Raw genomic sequence first — 20,639 nt, forward strand, 5'->3', positions numbered from 1 at the left:
GAAACACATTAACAGAACACAGTTTTTATGGGATACAATCACTAGTTTTATTCTAAAAGCACGATGTTTCGACAAGTATCCTCTTATCGTTATCAAGCACAATGACATTTAGTAAACTTGAGGTCAATATATACAAAATTCATAGTGAAACCATCAACATGGATTAAAATAACAGTAACAAAAATAATATAAGAGGTGAAGGATATTTAACAACAAGCACAACAAGGTATCTGTGTCTCATCAGCTTTACGCTGTTTATTCATGGCACCCTTTGAAGGGCTTCATACTAGTTAATAACCCCCTACTCATGTATTAAGAGTTTATTCAGCCAGCTAATTACCTTGTTGTGCTTGTTGTTTCTGTTAACGTACTAGAGGGATCATGCCTACGAGTAGATCTAGATACTCATTGTGGGTAACTTACTTAAGGAGTATTAGCCACAATATGAGAATTTTACACTGATTCCGCGAGGTGTAAAATTTTGACCGTTGTTTGACGTTGTTATTGCAATTGTTTTTTGTATTTTCTGTATCGATGCGTTACACTGGCAAACATAAACCTGGACACCGAATAAGATTTATTTGATGTAGATCTGCAGTAATGAATTCGTATCGCCTTTGATTTATTTTATTTCTAAAAATAGATAATTTCTACCTTAAAAAGTTTATTACAGGAAATCTAATTATTTACTCCCAATAAATTATCCCTAGTATGACACATCTTATGATATTCCAATAATTATCCTGCGAAGTTTTATCATATAAAACGCCCTAAAGCCTTTGACGTCATCGCCGATAACGCTTTGCTGAGTTATAGCAATTATAAAAGAAAGAAAAAACAGGCCAATCGTGATACGACGTTTGGTCACACGTTGAAAATATATTTTTATCTTAATAAATTGAGATCTGCATAAAAGTGATTTTCGAAAAAAAATGCCGACTTATTACCAGGTTTTGAAATGACACAGACGTTATGTTAAAAAAAAAACCGTCATTATTTAAAAATGTCAAGGATATATAATTAGCTTACTGACTATTTAGGGCTTGTTTTAGTTTTCATTTATTTCCTACATTTATATAACAGAATTCCTAGATACAAGATCATTGTACAATTACAGAAAAGTTCAAAAGCGAAGCTCGTGAACATGTATAATGCGAAACTAAAGAAATTGCCCATAATTGTTTGTCTCGATTTGTTCTTTTGGGTAATTTTAAACTTTCTCTACAAATCTTCATATTTCCTAACAAAACACCAGCTATAACGTATTGCATCAAATGATTTTAAAGCACGATTTTTCGAAAATCATAATAGGTTTTATTATTTCTGTCCAAAAAAGTATTGAACGATATGGTGTAGTTGATATTTCTGACAGCCATTCTTTTTCATTTTCTTTTTGATAAAAGCACACCATATTGTCCTATTCAATTGATCCTTAATATATACTTTAAGAATCATTTAAATCGGACAAAGATTGTGGGGTCTAGAGGGTCAACTTACTTAGCGTTAGCGCAATTTATATTTTGTGTAAAAACCAATAGTACTTTATTTTGGCATATTGAACAATTCGTTTGGCTTGTTTTTTCCCTGACGTCTGTATTTAAACTTCTCTCTCGACTAAAATGTCCCAGATTCGAATCCCCGTGGACTGGAGTTGACAAATAACATGTTTCCCGGTCGTTCGATGTGACGAAAAAACGAGGTTAATGATAGGTAAGATATAGCGAATTAATCAAATATCAAATTTCTCACGGCTTATATAAACACTAAATATGTACTCAGATTGATTATTTAACATTTAATTAAGAAAGCAAAATCGAAATACCATCGCTAGAAAATGCCCAGGTTTTGATTCAATCTGATTTAAACCACAGGCCCAGCAGGTTTCTCCTATATCGATAAATTGCACTCGAGCAGCATAGATCGATCAAATTTCAATTCCATATATCTCTGTATATACTAAACGGAATTCAACCATTTTTTGAATGATACCCCCAAGTTATTCATATTGCTTAAAATAACACATTGGGACTTTAAAATCATTTTATTCGATATCACTTTAACTACAATATCTTTTTTTTTACAAATACAGTGCTCATGGACTCGACATAAAATCAATATAACTATACCGTTTATAGATCATGGTCATGGACACAATCAATGGTTATTAAAAAAACATGTGTTTTATCATATGGACACGGGTAAATTTATGCAAAACATTTCTACATATCTGTTGCATATGTTACGGTTTTAGGGCTATTAAATATTTATTCTTGTTCACATTATTAGTTACAGGCGGAAAAATTCAAAGCTGGGAATGGGTATGTTGTTATTTCTGGCGGCCTCTTTTCATTTTTTTTTTCGATAAAAGCACACCAAATTGGCTATTCAGTTGATCCTTAATACATGTTAAGAATCATTTAAATCGGACAAAGATTGTGGAGTCTGAAGGGTCAACGGACTTAGCACAATTTATATTTTGTATAAAATGCAAGGACCATAACCATAGATGTTCCGGTTCGATTCAGACCAAAATCGGACTCCTCCGGGATATATGATAAGTCCCATCTGAATCGGACCATAATCCAAGAAGTTGTCCAAAATCGAACCCATTCATTTCCGTCGAAAATCCGTTCATCAAAATCGGATAAGGTCTCCATATACTCTCCACAAAAAAATGTTAACGGACGTTCGGGCATAAGCGAAGATATAATTAATTCACATGAATATGTGGGCGTATGAAAATCCTCTCAATCGGTCCTGTGGGTAAACTTTTGTGAAAGAAAGGCCGGAAATCAAAGCCGTCATGGAAAATGACGGACATTTTGAAAATTCAAGTGGCTAACTTACTTTTCTTTATCAATGACCTTAAACATCTATGAACATTTTAGTGCTTGTGTCCAGATTTGAACGATTGTTACACCCTTTTGCTTCACTGCTTCACTGATACCCCCGTGCAACGTGTTTTAAGTTTGTTTTTACATTATATTCAGTGGTGGACAAGACCATTGTATTTAGCTTGCATCGATTCTTATAAGTTTCAATCTATTGTAGACACTGAAATTAGTGGTTTTCCTGTCTAGCAGAATATGGCAGTTTAGATTACAAAAATGGAAGTAATAATTATTTCTTCATCAAAGTATTTGTTTTGTAACAGCTTTTTTGAAATGTTTGACGTTTAACGGAAACCATCCGTATTTACATAGGTCTAATCGTACTGTACAGGCAAACAAACTAATTTTGAAATAATGATAGACCACAGAATGCTTCCAACTTAACCCTTCCATTACAGTGCTTCTTTTCCTGTATGACTCCAGGTACAAATTGGCGGGTGTCAAATTTGGTGCTAAAGCTTCTGTCACGCCATTGCGATATGTGTGTACGAATATCAAAAATCATAAAAGATCGTGTTAATCGTCTGTCTTTATTTACAACAGTACACAACCTTTGTACGGTCCAAGCCGTGTTTCTGCCAATTATGATACTAGTATACACATCTGATGTGTATGTGTGAGAGAGGGGAGGGGGGCGTTAACGTCCACTCGATACAAACTATGGTTAGAAACATCCCCGCCATTTAATCGTTTAACGTTAAAATGAAAAACGAGATTTTATTGGTTTATCATAATAGCATTGTCCATCAAGGCTAAGCTAGTCTTGTAAAATCTTCAAACACGACTAACTTCACCCAGAATAAAGTAATTTGACTGCAATTTTCACTATTTTTGAACGGCCAAGTCTTTATCTAAATGTTACATAATCCAACTTTAAATACAAGCAATATAATACAGGAAGATTTAGGGTCAACATAGCAAATCCGTAATGATTAGAAGTTAAACTATTCGGCCAAACTATTTGTAAAAGTATCAAAAGGATTTTTTATCTGGTGATAATACTAGAAGATTTATAAACAATGGGGTTGTACGTGAAAACCAACAATCGCGTGATTCTCCTCTAATGGTCACGATGTTGAGATTAAAGGAAGCCACTTTCAATTACTTGTCATGCTGGATATCAGGAAGTACTATTAATACTAATTTTCCTCGACAGTATCAGAACCGGGGAATGTGATTTTCCCTTTTAAGTCTTCTGATGGAAAAAGTATTTAACCTGAATTTGTCTATTAAAATGTCTGAAAATAATTCCGGTTAGATAAACAAGATTAAATTGTTATTGAAACATTTGATATAAGTGTAGCGGAAGAGTTTGGCATAAATTTAAATTTTCAGTCAACAGATGTTGTATACATTATTAATTGATGTATACAGATGTATACAGATTACCGCTTTTAAAGAAAGGCAGGCTAAAAAAGGTCAACGTCCGGAAATGCGACAGATGTTGGATTGTAATCGTAAAGGTTCCGCTCTGTTATTGCTGCTTTACTGTCTTAGACTGTCATTTACAATCTTTGTTCATTATTATACCATTTCCATTCGTAACGAAACCAACATCCCACAACTTAGAATGAAAATACATCTCAACACTATTCGACCCTGGAGACTTCCTTTACATAACCAATTTAACTACGTTTGCGTGTACAAGCCAGCAGAGAATACGGCAAAGAAGACGGAAATATACCTAGAAAATTTCCCCTCGATTAGTTTACTTCTACGTCCTCACCCGTGCGAATATAATTGATCATGGTTTTTTGGTAAGATATGTCTGAGTTAGTGAAGTAGATAAAACATGCCCGATGGAATAATGTCTACAAGCGTTTTAATTAAATGATTTTAAAGAGTCCTATTAAAGATGATAATGGTTAAGGTTGAGCTTTGGCAGAAATCAGATACGTTTTTTATTTTATTTATTTACATGGATGTATATGTAGTGTAATATATATTAAGGAATTTATAGCACAGTGGTTTAACATGTATATATTAAGGAATGTATAGCTTAGTGTGAAAAAGTATTAAGGAATTTATAGCCAAGTGTGAAAATGTATATATATTAAGGAATTTATAGCCTAGTGTGAAAGCATATATTAAGGAATATATCTGCTGTTAGAGCAATTAGTTTGACAGGTTAAGTTTAAATCAAGATTTGTCTCAACAAACTCTCATTTCTTAGCAGAAAAAAAATCTTCCAAATAAAAAAAGATAGCTATGCAAATCGTGAATATATTATACCCACACAACACTTATGTCTCTAAAACAAAATGATAACAATCCATTATACCTTCATTAAGTCTGAGTCCGTATTCAAAGTTTTTCTTTTTGCTGAGGAAAAATCGATATTCAAAGGCAGTATTTTACAACTCATTGACTTTGTGAAAAACTTAACTGCACAATTAAATTATGGAATGCCCACAATCGTCAAAAAGCACGAATGAATTTCTAACTTATGGAATACCCTCTACTGCCAAAAATCACGAATTTCTAATTTTGCACGCAATTTATGTACCTTTAAGCAAAACACTATACCCATACCAAGCTTACACTGTCATTAATTTTGAGAAATATTTATTCCGCTTCAATTTTATATCATTGAAGGGGTTTACTTAGTCTTTGTGTATATGGCAGATATGAAAAGGAGGAGAAAAACATTACAAAATAGTATACTAAGTTTTGAATATGGCGGCCATTTAGCACAGAGATCTATTCTCAAAGTAAATAGTTGTATGTGTACAGAATGCACTATATCCTATCAAAATGTCGAACTATTATATTGTAAGGTAGTATGAGTTTAAATCAAAGATTTTGACGAGACTGATATTTGGTGGAAAATCATTGAATCGTGTATGGGCAATTGCACATCAAAATTATCTTTCAAATTTCTCCATCAATTTTGAGGTGCTTGTTTTGAACGTGTATTGGTCTCTTTAAAGAATCTCAAACGCCTGGCATTAATGGTACAATTCGTCTACGAAAGTTGCACGTGACGTTAATTTCTACCAGAATAAATAATACCGATTAAAACGCAACAAGAAATTAATTGTAAAACGATGGTAGCAACCTGTGGTCAGCAGTCATCATATTTGTGCATGGTTATGGCCTAATAATAGACGATAATGAAATGTAACAATCTGCAATGGTTGAAGTTTTCTTGTAAAGTAATAGAGGCGTATCCGTTTGTCTTTCTATTCTGGCGTGTTTAAGTTGCCACCTGTCAAATCTTTGTCAAAATATTTAAGAGGATTAGGATGGCCGAGTGATGTTACAACTCGCAAAGCCTCTTATCTATGCAAAGTTATGGGTTCGATCCCTAGTGCGAACGGACGACTATATGCAAAGAAATATTTTGTTAGTCCCAAAGTTAATGTGGAATGTCCATCCACTCCATTTTATCCACCCTAATCCCGACCCATCCTCCTCTGGAACCACAATGACTTAAAGACTATGGCTGTGGCTCACTCACTAGGTGTCTCCAGGAGACCCCGGGTTCGACCGTGTCGATGGCCAAGACTGTACCTCAGAATGTCTCCTTATCATTGGTGTAAGACGGAGGGTTTGGTAAGGACGAAAATCGAGAAAGCTGGTACACACATTAGCTTTCACGTAAAATTACTTGATTTCTGTTGGAATGCGAGTACTCTGCATAACGTATGCCCGTCTCGATAGGCCCATAAACATAGAACACACCCAGCGGGCGCACAGAAAGGGTGGCATTTCAGTAAACTTACGAGTAAAATAGAACAGAATAGCAGAATCCATCATTAGATACATGAATGCAATTCCATAATCAACCATATTATAAATAGTTAAGCGGCATTTAGTAATACAATGAGAATAACGCATGCCATTTCTATGGAATACAAGTTGTTTAAAAGTTTATTTCTGGCCGTGATTAACTGCCACATCTCCATATTGCTGATGAATAAACGTCTAAGTAAATTGCATTCCATATAATTGTGGCATGTGTTAAACAGAACGTATAGATCGTGGTCAGTTTTTTTTTATCTAATTTCATTGAGAGCCATTAATGTTTAACACACACACTTCTATTATTCTACACTGAAAAAAAACTTGTGTTGAAACAACACAAACTTGTGTTGTTTTCAACACAAGTTAGGTGTCTCTATTTAACAACACAAACTTGTGTTGAAACAACACAAACTTGTGTTAAATGTTGAAACAACACAAAACTTGTGTTAAATTGGATCAAATAACACAAGCTTGTGTTGAAACTTGTGTGAAAATCTACACATTACTTGTGTTGAAATTTCTGAAACTTGTGTTGAAATTTTTGAAACTTGTGTTGAAATTTTTGAAACTTGTGTTGAAATTTTTGAAACTTGTGTTGAAATTTTTGAAACTTGTGTTGAAACTTGTGTGAAAATCTACACATTACTTGTGTTAAAATTTCTGAAACTTGTGTTTCATATAAACTTGTGTTACGAACCAACAAATTTCCCCATGTAATAGCAACCCTCCTTTTGTTCTGTTCAGCTGTAATGTTTGATAAAAAACATAATATATTTTTTTTGGGTTAAATTATGATTTATTCAAAAAAATATAGAGAAACCAATACAATGCCAATTCAATACTAAATATACTTAACTGCACTAAATATACGAAGTTTAATCAAAAAAGTAAAATACTTATATAATTTTATTGTACAATGACAACCGGCTCCCCCCCCCCCCCCCCCCGCCAATCATAAAATTAAAATAAAAATAAAACATATATAATAAGCACTGACAAGACTGAAATGCACAAATAAAGCACTAATAAGATAACTAATTATGAATTCAATTGAAATATGTTTGAAAAATAAAAAACAAACATGGAATATAATAGAATTTACAAAATATTTACAGAGTTTTAAGAAGTTATATATTGATATAGGACCCTCTCCAAATTCAAAAACAAATACAAAATGAAACTTATACATGAAAAGAGCACCCATAGAATAACAAATAAGTACAAGGATTAAAGGTTATTAAAAAAATAAATGAAACATAAATAAGGTAGAAAATTGCTAATATTTACATACAGGTCACACAACCTGTGGGACAGAGGACCTGGTAAGGCACAAGTAATCATTTACATAGAACGGAAAACCAAGGTCCTGTATACACACTGACATGCACTTAAAAGTAAAAGAATCTTTAACAATTGATACAAGAGTAGACAACAGCATTGCTGTTTGGGCAAAACTACTCTCATAGCAAACTGCATGTTAATGCCCATCTTCAATACCCCAGTTGGAGTATAAAAGTATTACGTAGATACCAATTTCATTTCAAAAGCAAGGTAAAGTCGCTCAATATTTTCCATAATGTACAAAATTAAAAAAATGAATTAGAATTCAATATTGGTCAATTTGAATCAATATCGATGTTGTTATGTTGAGGTGAAAATATAGGAATCTAATATCCAATATTTAAGACACAATTTATATTTCATAATGGTGATATTTTGTAATGAACAAGTAAAACAGATTATACATGACAATGTCGTAATAATTAGTAAAGGCGGATTCACAAACAACAAAATAATAATAAAAAAAGCATGAAGAATGGATTAAGCTTGCATAAACAAGTGCCGTTCAATTTAAACAGTTCATATATTTCATGAACATAATTAGAAAGTACAATAAGTTTTTCAAAAATTTAAGTCATATATTCATATTATATTATTAATTGTGCTTTTAAAACTATTTTCTTTTTTTTCAATATTCGAAATGAAGCTCAAGGTTTAAATTTGATCTACCGGTAAATGCGTGTTTAATATTTTACAATTTCGGACCAAATTCTGAGTGCTTTCGAGGTAACAGTGCAGTCAATGGTGTACATAAAATTCTGTATAGAATTAAAAGCTACTTGTGTTTGTGGAGGGTACTTAACATTAAAAACAAAAAAAGATTTAAATAAAAGGTCAAAAGCCACAGATAAAAATTTAGAATTCACAATGACAGCATTTTTTTCCATAATTATAAAAAAGTTTGAAGGTTTAATATTAAGTATATATGGCTGGGTTCGCTGATTGTTATCTGAACTTAAATATTCTTCTAATGATGTTCCTATCTGAAAAATAAAAAAAATAAACTTTCTATAATGCACAATGTTTAAATAAACAAACATTTTGCCATATATTGAGTGTTTATGTGGTTTCAATTCTGCATAACATTTTTGCTCAATAAGGTCAGAACCAGAACAAAAGTCTTGAAATTTGGGACTAAAAAAGAAATTTTTATTATGGTTGCGTAGGAATCTTTAACATTTACCACCGATTTGTACAAAAATGAAATTAGCTATAGGGAAGTACTGTTCAGCTCCGACTGGGCTAATGAAGCCATACAGCTAGCCAGCGTCCTACCATGTCCCCCCCCCCCCCCCCGCCCACACACACACCTATTTGTACACCATATTGCAACAGCAAACACCATCTTACCAACTAGTGGTTCAAACACTATTAAACAGACCAACTACCATTTGCATATAAGTCAGCCATAGCTTATGTTTTTGTCATTTCGATTAGAATACAGGCTTTTCATATTCGTGAATCAATGATCTTAATATGGATATTAAGCAATTCTTACCGGCACTTCTTCAATAATGCATTTCATTGCATCTGATGTTGACACTCTGTATCGTCCCATAGTTGGTAACAGAGTTACTATACATCGTATCATTTTCAGTGTTGCTTGGTCTGAAAGTTGAGATAAAGTATTAATGATTCATTTCCTAGTTTTATGAGTGCATAAATTTCACAATTCTCATGTCAGCATTAAGAAGTGATAGTCAAAATATTATGTCCCTATTTGAAGGCAAATGATCATCAAATATACTGTTCTGTTCTGACTGGGCTAATGAAGACAGACATACACCATACAGTGTGCTATGAGGGAAATGTTGCCCAGACAGCGGCACTAAGGCATACCCTTAAATCGAATTCCAAATGCCAAAGGATATTTTATGTGCACACCCAAGGCTCTACACAGCATTGTGCAAACATAAGTAAATTTTCAAAACCACTAGCCAAACAAAATTTTCAGTTGCCAAGTCTGAAGATTAGAATAATTTGTCGTATGATATAGCTAAATTATATTGTGAACATACATAACTCGTCGTCCTATAATAATAATAAAAAAAGATGTTTTAAACATTTTTTTCCGACTGGGACTCACTGCGAGACTAAGAGGGCGGTCGGCGAAGCTTGTAATTTTGCTTGTTTGGGTGGTGTAGCGTCAGTAGCATGACTATCATCATTTTTCCCCAACTGAGACTCACTGCGAGACGAAGTTACTTTACTAGTAAAGTAAGACGATATAGGTTTGATTCGTCTGCTAGCCATGCTGTCAGCTGTCTCGCAAACTTCTGATAAATACAGCGCATTCGCAATGAGAATTTCCTCGCAGAGGACAATGAGATTGACCCAATTTCAAACCAGGAAAGTAACAAGAGTGACATTTGACTGGGATCATTGCCGATTACGTTATCTTTAACGGAGTAAAGTTCAGATAGCTATAGTGTTAATTGGGGACTTCAAGATATATGTTCACTCGCCAGAAACCTAGCATTTATAAATATCTGGTCGCCATTGTCAAAATTCACAGGACCTTGGTTTTTCATCCCAGCCAAAGAACTAGACTGCTGTCGTTGTCAGGCCCTCCGTCATGCACCACTGACAAGCAAAAATCATGCCAAAAAGTCACTATGAACTTTGTCTGCCAACACCGGGAGCTCACAACAAATAGCTACTCTTAATCATAAGAAAAATGCATGAAAATAGGTCATCTACTCACTTGGATCATATTGTGTCTCCAAATCAAGATTGCCTACTACATCAGGGCAGCGTCCATTTGTTTGGCAATATGTTATTATTTTTTTGGCCCATTCATTTTCAATTTCTACAGAAGTCTGACAGCAATCAGGATACAATCTTTTAAAATCTATTGAAATCTGAAAAAAATTTGAAAGGTAAAAATATTTCCATCATACTCCTAATTTACTGTAAAAATACACACATAAATGTATTTTGTTGTTCCCCGTCCATTTGAAGAAAGCAGGGGACTATTAAAATGGGTTCGTCCGCCTGTCTGTCGGTCCGTCACAAAATAACTATCTAATTGAGCTAGAGTGTTTATTAGGTCAATGCCTTGATGGAGTTCAAAGATGAGCATTTTCTGCTTAGGGTAAGTAGAGATAAGCAATTTGATTGGTTGATGATTTGGGACACGATAACTTTTAGTTCTAATTAAGTGAGAGTGAAGAAACTTGGTGTATAGCTTTATTACACCAATACCTTGACTAAGTTCGATAATGAACGTTTTTTGCTCAGGGTAAGCAGAGCGATAAGCAATTTGATTGGTCGAGACTTGTTGGCTTGTTTTCTTACAAGCAATGACATTAATCTTATTTATCTCATAAATCCTTTGTTTCATTTTAATTTCATATGCCTAGTGACTTGTATTGAACTTTCTTGACTATCCAAATACTTACCAAATCTGGTGTATCAACATATCTGGGATAATCGGAAAGAATCTCTCTCAGAGACGGAGAGCCTTTCTTAATCCATTTCTGTCGGTTATTAAACGTCGCTGCCATGGCATCAGCGATTTCCTTGAAATTTCTTTCCGTTGAAACGGTATGACTTGCTTTAACTTTTAAACGTTGTACCTCATCATCATTAATGTCATCTTCTTGATCTTCTGTAATAACTAGAAAATAACTTTTTTTTTATGACACTTGTTCTCAGTGTATGGAATTGATCAATGTAAATGTTAATTTATGAATACTTATTATAGTCGGCACATTAACAATACCATTATATCAGCCAAATGTAGGGTAAAATTGATGTAGTCATAACTTAATCAAGCCAGTAGTATATTTTAGTTAATACAGGTAAAAACACATACCAAGTGTTCTGGCTTTGTATTTTTTCTGGCTTTTATCATATCGTCTGTAAATTTCTCTCATCCGGTTAGTAATGAAGCCTTTCCCTGCCCCAGGACAATAATATAATTCCTGAAAAAAGGACAACACTAATTGAAAATCTAATTATTTGCAATTGTGAATACGGTATAGAAAACTGTTTTGTAATATGATGTTATTTATACTTGCCACTTTTGGGGCCTTTAATATTTGAACAAGTAAAGCGATCTATATGAACAGGTAATCACCAACTACATGAACAGGAAACGTCATTGCATCTATGCAAATGCGATGTCGTAATATATAAATACTAAAATAAAATCAAATGTGATTGTCTAAAAAACCAGCATGCTAAGTTTCATGAAAATCATACTTGAATTGGCAGACCTGGGCATTGCCCCATGAAGAGGAAGAAGAACAAGATTACTAAGTGTATAGAACCAGTTCCTTATTCAAAAAGAAATATACAGATAGTACTTACATAGCCTTTGCCTGATTGACAAGCTCTGTGAGGGAAAGTTTCGACAATGTCTATTGCCATTTCCAACTGTCTCTTAGGAGGTGGGTAACTGAATAAAATATTATATGTATTAATTGGCTAAAATTGACTAGACAGTTTTGATTGGGTTAAAATAATGTTAATTTAATAAATTTACTTTAAATGTTTGATGTATTGGTTTGCTTTGTCACAGATGAGCAGTCATATCTAGCCACACCTAGACAAAAGTAAGATTCCGTCAGTGCCCATTCAGGTACAGTATTACTATAGTAATCAGAATTTTAGACTCCAAAATACCTTAACAATAGAGAGGTTTTGCAACTAAACAGTTACACTAACATTTAGATAAGTGTAAATGGAAACTGTACATTATGACGTTTGGTAAATTCACTCTTACAGTTACACGTAGTAGGTGGCGACACAAACTTGGTCCACGATCTCGATAAGCCTTCATCACAGATACATTGTCTCGGCCTTTTCTTATTTTGTCTACATGAAGGTCTTCTCTGTGGATTTAGTTCTTGAAAACCACGATTCAGAGAAAAGTTATGGACTGGATTATATAAATTAAACAAGGTATAGGCTGCTATCCATCGGAAACACTTTCATGATGTGCGCCTCACGTCATATGTCACTAAAACTGATTACATTTAACCGTGTAAGTGTAAATGTAAAGTTGCGAAACCTCTCTGATAATCTTTTCCAGTGGAATTGAACACTTACCTTCCAAAATTGTCTATCAGAAAGCTACAAGCTGCTCTTATCATTAATTTTTCTGCTCTTTCATCTTCCAGTTTTTCTTTATTCATTTCTTTTATAATATGTTCTTTTTCTGGGTGGTTTTTTATGGCATCCAATACTGAAACTGAAAAAATAAACACATGATATGTATTTAACAATATATACAAACTTTGTGATATGAAATGAAGTTTGTTTCAAATCCTCTATAAAGATTAAAATCCCAAGGTACTACCCCAAGCAGTAAAAATCTAAAGCATCCTTGTTTGTCATTTGATTTGTCTATCAGCAAATACAGTAAGGTTATTATCTTACATGTAAGTAAATTATTGGATCATTTTTTTGTTCGCTTGTTTCTACGAAGAGTAAGCTGCAAATATTACTGTTGCCACATGCAATCAACAATACCAATTGATCACTGTGGGTGCTACATGTACATCCCTTCAGCAGACAACACGCTGACAGTCTGTCAGTTTGTGATATGCTTATATTTTTGTTCTGTAGTAATATGGAGTGTCTATTTATTTATTTATATATGCAAAATAGGACATACTTTTATTGGATAACTACCCTATAAATACTCTTCGTGGGACTATATCTTTACATACAGTAATAATAGAACATTGTTACAAACAATTAAAAAAAGATGAAATTGTTACCAGTTTTTCTGTGTGGCGTACTGGGTAAATTCCGTGATAACGGTCTTAAAACATCATCATCTTCGGACCTGCATGGCTTGCTTATAACCGGAAGAGCCATATGTACATCATTTACTGAAAAAAATAACTTAACTTTAGAGAGAGAAATTTCTGCAAATCAGTACCAGAACAGAAATATTATTTTGTCCAGTTTAATTTAATTTATCTTTTCCTTTATATGTAGTCTGGCCTACATGTATTCTGTATATCTCAACAGGTAATGATAATCCATCAAATATAGATACAGACTTTTTCTGTTCTTGTTGAAACTTACCCAAGTCTGAGTTTTCTGCTTCACACTTGAGCAAGTGTATGAGCTTTCTTCTCTTTATTGGTGGTAGAATGGTAATATCCTTCTCAACATCTAAATACTTGAGATCATCAACAGTTTCTGCACCAAGATCTAAAATGTGCTTGATGACTGGATCTTCTTCAGGGACATTCAATTTTCTCTTTAAAAAACTAGCAATATTCTCATCCTGAAAATAATTTAATTGAAGAATATTAACAATTTTTGTCTACAAATACATAGGTCATACAGCTACAAAAATTGATAAATTATTTCCATACATTGAACATGAAATGTTTTATTGAATTTTATTTTCAGTCAGTGCTTTTCATTAGGGACTTTACGAGTAGCAATTTACCTGAAATTTAATGGTCTATGTATGTACATGTGTGTAGTAGTAAAGAAATAGGCATCAAAACAAGAATTCAAGTGTATTAATTACAAAGTTAGAGCATAAGTCCTTATGTATACTCAGAGATAAAAATGAATACTAAGATAAGAAGCAATCGGAAAAATATCACTGGCCTAGGCTGCGGTTGTCTGTTAATGACATTACGTAAAGGTGGTAGTTTGCCACTAGATGTATGTATATTTAATGGAAATTAGAGTTACGCAGTTTCATAATTAATATCCTACAGTCCTACATGTACATCAATTTTTACTGTTTTAGATTATATTGCATGTTTTAGCATTACAAGGATATTTACATAGAGCTAAATGTATGCAATCCAGATATCAGGGATTGCAACTGAACATGCACTCAACATTTTATGCATGATACAAACAGTCTACATGTATGTACATGTACTTACGTCAATAACAACTATCCAATAATGCATACTTCATGACAATATAAGTTTTTTCACAATTATCTTCAAATGATGAGTGCAATCCAAGTGGATGACAATCATGTAATTTGCATGGTTCTGCAATGGTGTATTCATCTTTAAAAGTAACTTCATATGAGTGATAGTGGTTATTAAATTGGTACGTATGTAGCATTTGAATGATAAGTCGAGCTACATTTTCCACTATTAATATATTTTTCACTTGTCCTAATTGAGGTTCGCCATTATTCATGCCCAATACAACTATCATATTTGGCTTGTATTTCACGCCATTGTAATTTAAATAATTTGCCATAAAGACTTCTTCATTGGGAGAAATGCTGTGCTCATTGAGTAACCCTGTTGGGATTTTGAGCGATACTGGTAAAATAACTTGACCTGTTCCTACATCAACTGTTAGTTTTACTTTGGGTGTAATCCAATCAACAGCTAAACGTATTTGCTCTTTCCACGCCACACTTTTGCATATATTTTTGAAGCATCTAATAATGTGGCACAAGTCCTTTGATGGGGCATGTTTAGCTTCGTATCTCATACACCAGTACTGAGAAGCTGGACCAAGTTGACGCAGCTTAGAAGGGTAATGTACAAGAAAATGTTGTTTCGGTATAATAGTGTCATCAGGGAAAAGCGTCTTAAAAAGACAGTGATGGCGATATATAATTTCTTCTAAATAGACGGTAATTTCAACAGTTATAGCTGGAGCCAAAATAATATCGGTTATTTCCATTAGAAGCTGAAGTAGAAGTAAATGTTTATCATCTGTTGGTATAAGGTCTCCAATTAGTAAAAAAATGTATCTTCCCAGACACCAGGACTGTGATGCATTCAAACCCAGCTTTTTATCTTTCGATGCCAATTTCTCTGGTTTAATCTGTGTTGGCTTATTTTTACAATCAACTAAGAAATCAAACATCTGTAGTCTTGCATTTAGTCCTTGTACACTGAAAAGTTTGAGATTTACAAAATGTTTTAAAACACGCTTTATTTCATACTGCAAGCACCCTTCTAAAATGTCATGCATTGGATCTGGACATATATTGTTTGGTATTGAAAAGTACTTTAGCTGACTAAGGCAGCAACGTGAATAAACTCCAGATATTTTACTCGTATTGGGATCATTTTCAACATCCTGAACATCAATTTCATGTTGTTCTTCTGATCTTAGTCTGAAGTCACTCTCTCTAAATCTATGTTGGAAATCATCTTTAGAACCATAACAAAAATGGCACGGAAGGTTGGAATTGAAACTCTGGCTAAATCCAAAAAGTTGGTGAATTCCCAAATTGTCACCAGACCACATTGTTAAAGCCCCCACTATAAACTTAACTTCTCCATTTATTTTAACATCTAAACCAGACTCCAATAACTTGAGGTCATACAAAAGAGGTTCGAGTATCTTAGTAAATCCATACTTCTTTACATCTTCAGCAAAACAATAAGCAACCGGGAATATATGGTTTAATTTTGAATTATATTGTTGTGGGATGTTGTGGATTGTCATATATAACGCACCGACTTTATGCACACTTGTTTTCGATCCTAGTGGGTTTACCGATTCAAATTCATCAAAGTACATATGTAATTGAATTGCTTCTGGATGCTGTTTGAAAAATGGTTCCTTTATATATATTTCCCCATCCGAATACTCCCGTAATGTATGGCGCCCAAACTCTTCATCAAAAGCCACTTGTTCTACTTTGTCATGTTGATCTTCATAATTAATGAAATTGTTGGTGTCTGACATGACCTTCGTAATCGTCTCTATGATCGGTACATATTGCATGCTATCATTTACATATTTCATAACAGATTCACCATCTGACGTTGACTCGGTTCTGTTTCCTATAGCTATCTCTACTGGCTGAACCATTCCTTTTTCTTCTATGAGGTACTTTTTTTGAAGATAGTCTGATCTTATTTCTTCAGCATTTTCTACAAGGTCTTCGATTTCTGACAGCATTTGAAGTATGTCCGTCAGTTGTCCATTAAAACCATCTGGAATGCTTGATGATATAACTTGTACTACAGCCTTAAGTATGCTATCAACACTCTTCAGTGTGTAGTCAATAACTGTTTGGTTTATTTTTTTTACACGAAGTTGGAGAATAAAGTCAATAATATGATCTTTTATGAACGACACGGGCAGTGGAGCAAATTCATTAGAAATATCTTCAGTGGAATGATTTAGTTCATCATCACTGGAAAAGTCCATATCTTCGTTTATCTGAAGATCACCATCTGGGTATCCATAATTTCTTTCAATTTGTTGTAAAGTTTCTGGTGGGTGACATCTCTTCAAGTGCATCCTCAAAGAATTCACTGTGTCAAAAGTTCTGCAACAATTCCCTTGTTGACACTGTAAGGAAGACTTTTGAATACCTGTACTACACAGGCCATGTCGAGAATAAAGATGAACCATGTACTTTGAAACAGTAGTTGCATTTCCAATCACACGGTCACAAATATAACAATTATAACCCATGTCACTTCAAAGTTCAAATCACTTGTAGTAAAAAATATTGCACAGAAACTTCAATCCATCGTGATAATCTGATAAATAAAAGAATTACACTGTAAGTACATGGTCAGCCAATTCATACATGTACATGGAGATAGAAGTGTGATAACTGACACAATACTTCACTTAAATTATATAACATACTTTTACAAAGAAGCAGCTGACTAGCATTATTAGGGCGTATCGGTGATATAGTTGAAAAGTTTTTTAAAATCTGATAAAAATTGTGACGTCGAGTAGAGGGACCACTAGCTAAAACATGTTTTTTCGTACAATCAGGGGCCCTAATCCAGGAAGCTACTGTTCAGTGTCAATAAATATAGTGTGAACAGGTAACAACATTACACATCTACATGAAAATATCTGTGTATAAAAATTGTGTAATTTTGCGGCTGAATCAACTCATTGATATTGAATTAATTGAACCTTACATGTACATTAGTTGTATTTTGTAGAATTTGGTTAGAAAGTTAAAGTTTTGATAATATTCAGATTCTCAATATGTGCAAGTTTTTGCTATACTGGTAAAGTACCATGTTGATGAACATCAATATAAATGATAGAACTGGTTAACCACATTCCAAACATAATCTTATCACACAACTGGGGGTTTAATGCCATACTGTGCTACTTGTACTTGGACAGGGCTAATGAAAATAGAGAATATATACAGAGAAATGAAATGAAATGGAGTTTAACGTCCTACTGTTCTGCTCCTAACCTGGCCTAATGAAGACGGGCATACGCCATACAGTGTGCTATGAGGGAAATTTTGCCTGGACAGCGACACTACGGCCTACTCTTATATCGAATTCCAACTACCAATGTGTACACGGGACCTCGGTTTTTCGTCCCATCCGAACGACTAGACAGCTTTCCTTGTCAGCCCCTCCGTCCTGCATCACTGACAAGGGAGAACCACGCCGGAAAATCTGGATGAACTTTCTCGGCCAATGCAGGGATCGAACACCCGACCTCCAGGCTAGCGAGCTAGCGTCTTACCCACTTAGCCACGTGATCCCCAATATATACAGAGACTTCAAGAATTGGAAAGATGCAAAAAGGAGAAACCTGATTTATTCTTATTGACTGATAATCCAGTTGAATCAAAATGCACTATTCCAAAAAAAAAGAATCGACTGTCATGAGAAAGAAAGAAAGTCTTTGCATTACTTTTTTTGATTATTTATCTACTTCAATTTTTAAGTGATAATTTATTTCATTAGTTCTAAAAATATAGTCATACATGTACTTTTATTACTTTATCTAAAAAGTTTCTACCTTCTCCGTCCTAAGGATCACAAATTAAGCATCTGTTTTTAATGATTTCTATCCATGAACTTTGAATAATATTAATAGTCAGTTGAGAAAGGAATAAATGCAGTACCGGACACTGGTATTTTATAAATAGAGATTGTCTAAATCTTGCGGTTTAAGAGCACAGGCAAAATTGCAATTTGTCATCCAGTGTGGAGATAGAAGTAACTGTCAAAAAAAATATAAAAATAATATGTAAGTAGAGAGTTTCTCCGATCTTTTTGACAGTCAATTTTTTTTTATGAATAGTTTGTTTCAACTGATATCCTCTCATAATTTTGTATAAAAACTCTTCCTTATTACAGAATTACAACATTTGCAAACATGTCTTTGAAGTACATTCAGAATGTACATGTATTTAACCAGTTCTTTCACATAAAATGTATGTACTACTGATGGACACCAACAATTTCAGTAAATAATTTATATAGGCCTACTCAGGTAGTATGTTATAAGTTCATGTTCATTTTAGTAAGAAATGAAAATAATCATGGTTAACGTACTGGAAAATGCTTCAATTTATGTAGGCCTATTATCTCTTTAATCATACTCAGAAAGTATATAAGTTTTATTCCAATTAACATGTAACATTAGCAATGAAAAAGCTCGGTAGGGGCGCACTGATACTATTTTTATCAGAATTAAAAAATTTGACCGTAAAACTAGCTATTTTTGTTCCACGACTTATGAATGAATACAAACATCGCAAAGGGGAGAAATTGGAGTTTGTGTCAATGATGGTTTGGACATCTAGAAGGTATTTACGACTTATCTTTTACTTTTTGAAAAATTAAAATTATCAGGAAAAGGTAAAAACGGCCCTCGTCACTGAAAGTAAATGTATTTTCGGGTGCATGCTGTTTCGTAACCTGGCTGTTCCATACTTAGTGCATTCGTACCTCACTTCGTACCTCAAATTGATTCGTACATTTTCCTATGTTGTTGAAATCAGTTGGATTTGATCAAATCGTTTAATATGTTTCATCTTTATTTCAATTTCTTTAAAACACATTTAGGAAAACAAACTAAACAATTTGAGGTACAAATCTCGTGCATATTCTAATTATGGCTCGACAGCCACTTTTATAAATTTGATCAAATTGTTTCACCTTTATTTCAATTTCTTGTAACTGATTTCAACAACATAGGAAAAGGTACGAATCAATTTGAGGTACGAAGTGAAGTACGAAATGGCTCATGTGAGGTACGAATGAACTAAGTACAAAACAGCCAGGTTAAGAAAGACCCTATATCAAAACAAATTATGTAGCCCAAATTTAAAACTTCCAATAGATAGTCAATGTCGGAAGGATATTTCCTGAAAATTTGATGCAAATATCTTCAATAGTTTCTGAGAAATGGTCTTCAGTCACTTTTTGGCAAATTTTTAAAAAGGTGTATAATCATAATGACATTTATCAATTTTTTTGGGTTTTAAAAGTGCAATAACTTACTTATTTCTTAATTAATTTTGATTTGTTGGGGGGGGGGGGGGGGTCTTAAATTGGAGGGGGGTGGAATGCTAGTAAGTTTTAGTCAGTTTCAAAATTTTAAAAAAGTTTTTGCATTGCTAGTGACATGTTTTGCCATTGATCTGAAGCAAACTTTTGATAGATAATTTAGTTTGGATTTTATGTTTGAATACATCATCAAATCACAGTTTGTACACGGGAAGGCACCTTTAAACATAACAAATTGCCAATATAAAACAACAATAACACACAAATAGATCTACGATAAGTATCGTATAATAAATTTGTGGTAGCTTTACGTCTAAGCAGTCTAACAAGGCCTGTGGCAGTGTGGCTGAAGTAATTTTTTTGTTACGGTACACATTGTAATTGTTCGTACAATAGATCTACGTACATGGCATTATCGTGCTTATCTTTTTTTTTTTTTGTTAACAGAATTCAGATT

The 20,639-nt window shown here is 33.6% G+C and overlaps 1 protein-coding gene across 1 annotated transcript; it reads right to left on the bottom strand.

Moving 5' to 3' along the window:
- Nucleotides 1-8,560: 8,560 nt before the first annotated feature.
- LOC126821999 (uncharacterized) lies at nt 8,561-14,970 on the bottom strand. Its single transcript, XM_050550712.2, has 10 exons — nt 14,849-14,970; nt 14,022-14,226; nt 13,709-13,822; nt 13,035-13,176; nt 12,294-12,381; nt 11,797-11,905; nt 11,381-11,598; nt 10,684-10,840; nt 9,478-9,587; nt 8,561-8,962 (listed from the first exon to the last, which is right to left on the bottom strand). Exons 1-10 carry the CDS (start codon nt 14,873-14,875, stop codon nt 8,663-8,665), a joined length of 1,470 nt encoding a protein of 489 aa, XP_050406669.1. The 5' UTR covers nt 14,876-14,970; the 3' UTR covers nt 8,561-8,662.
- Nucleotides 14,971-20,639: the final 5,669 nt, after the last annotated feature.

Source organism: Patella vulgata, chromosome 5 (assembly GCF_932274485.2).
Source record: "Patella vulgata chromosome 5, xgPatVulg1.2, whole genome shotgun sequence".
Lineage (NCBI taxonomy): Eukaryota > Metazoa > Mollusca > Gastropoda > Patellidae > Patella > Patella vulgata.

Excerpts from the sequence above, each read along its gene's own strand:
- LOC126821999 (XM_050550712.2), bottom strand. The coding sequence starts at position 14,875 with ATGCATTATTGGATAGTTGTTATTGAC. Across the intron at positions 10,841-11,380 it reads ATGTTGATACACCAGATTTG|ATTTCAATAGATTTTAAAAG; the intron begins GTAAGTATTTGG and ends AATTTTTTTCAG. Across the intron at positions 9,588-10,683 it reads GGAGACACAATATGATCCAA|ACCAAGCAACACTGAAAATG; the intron begins GTGAGTAGATGA and ends CTCAACTTTCAG.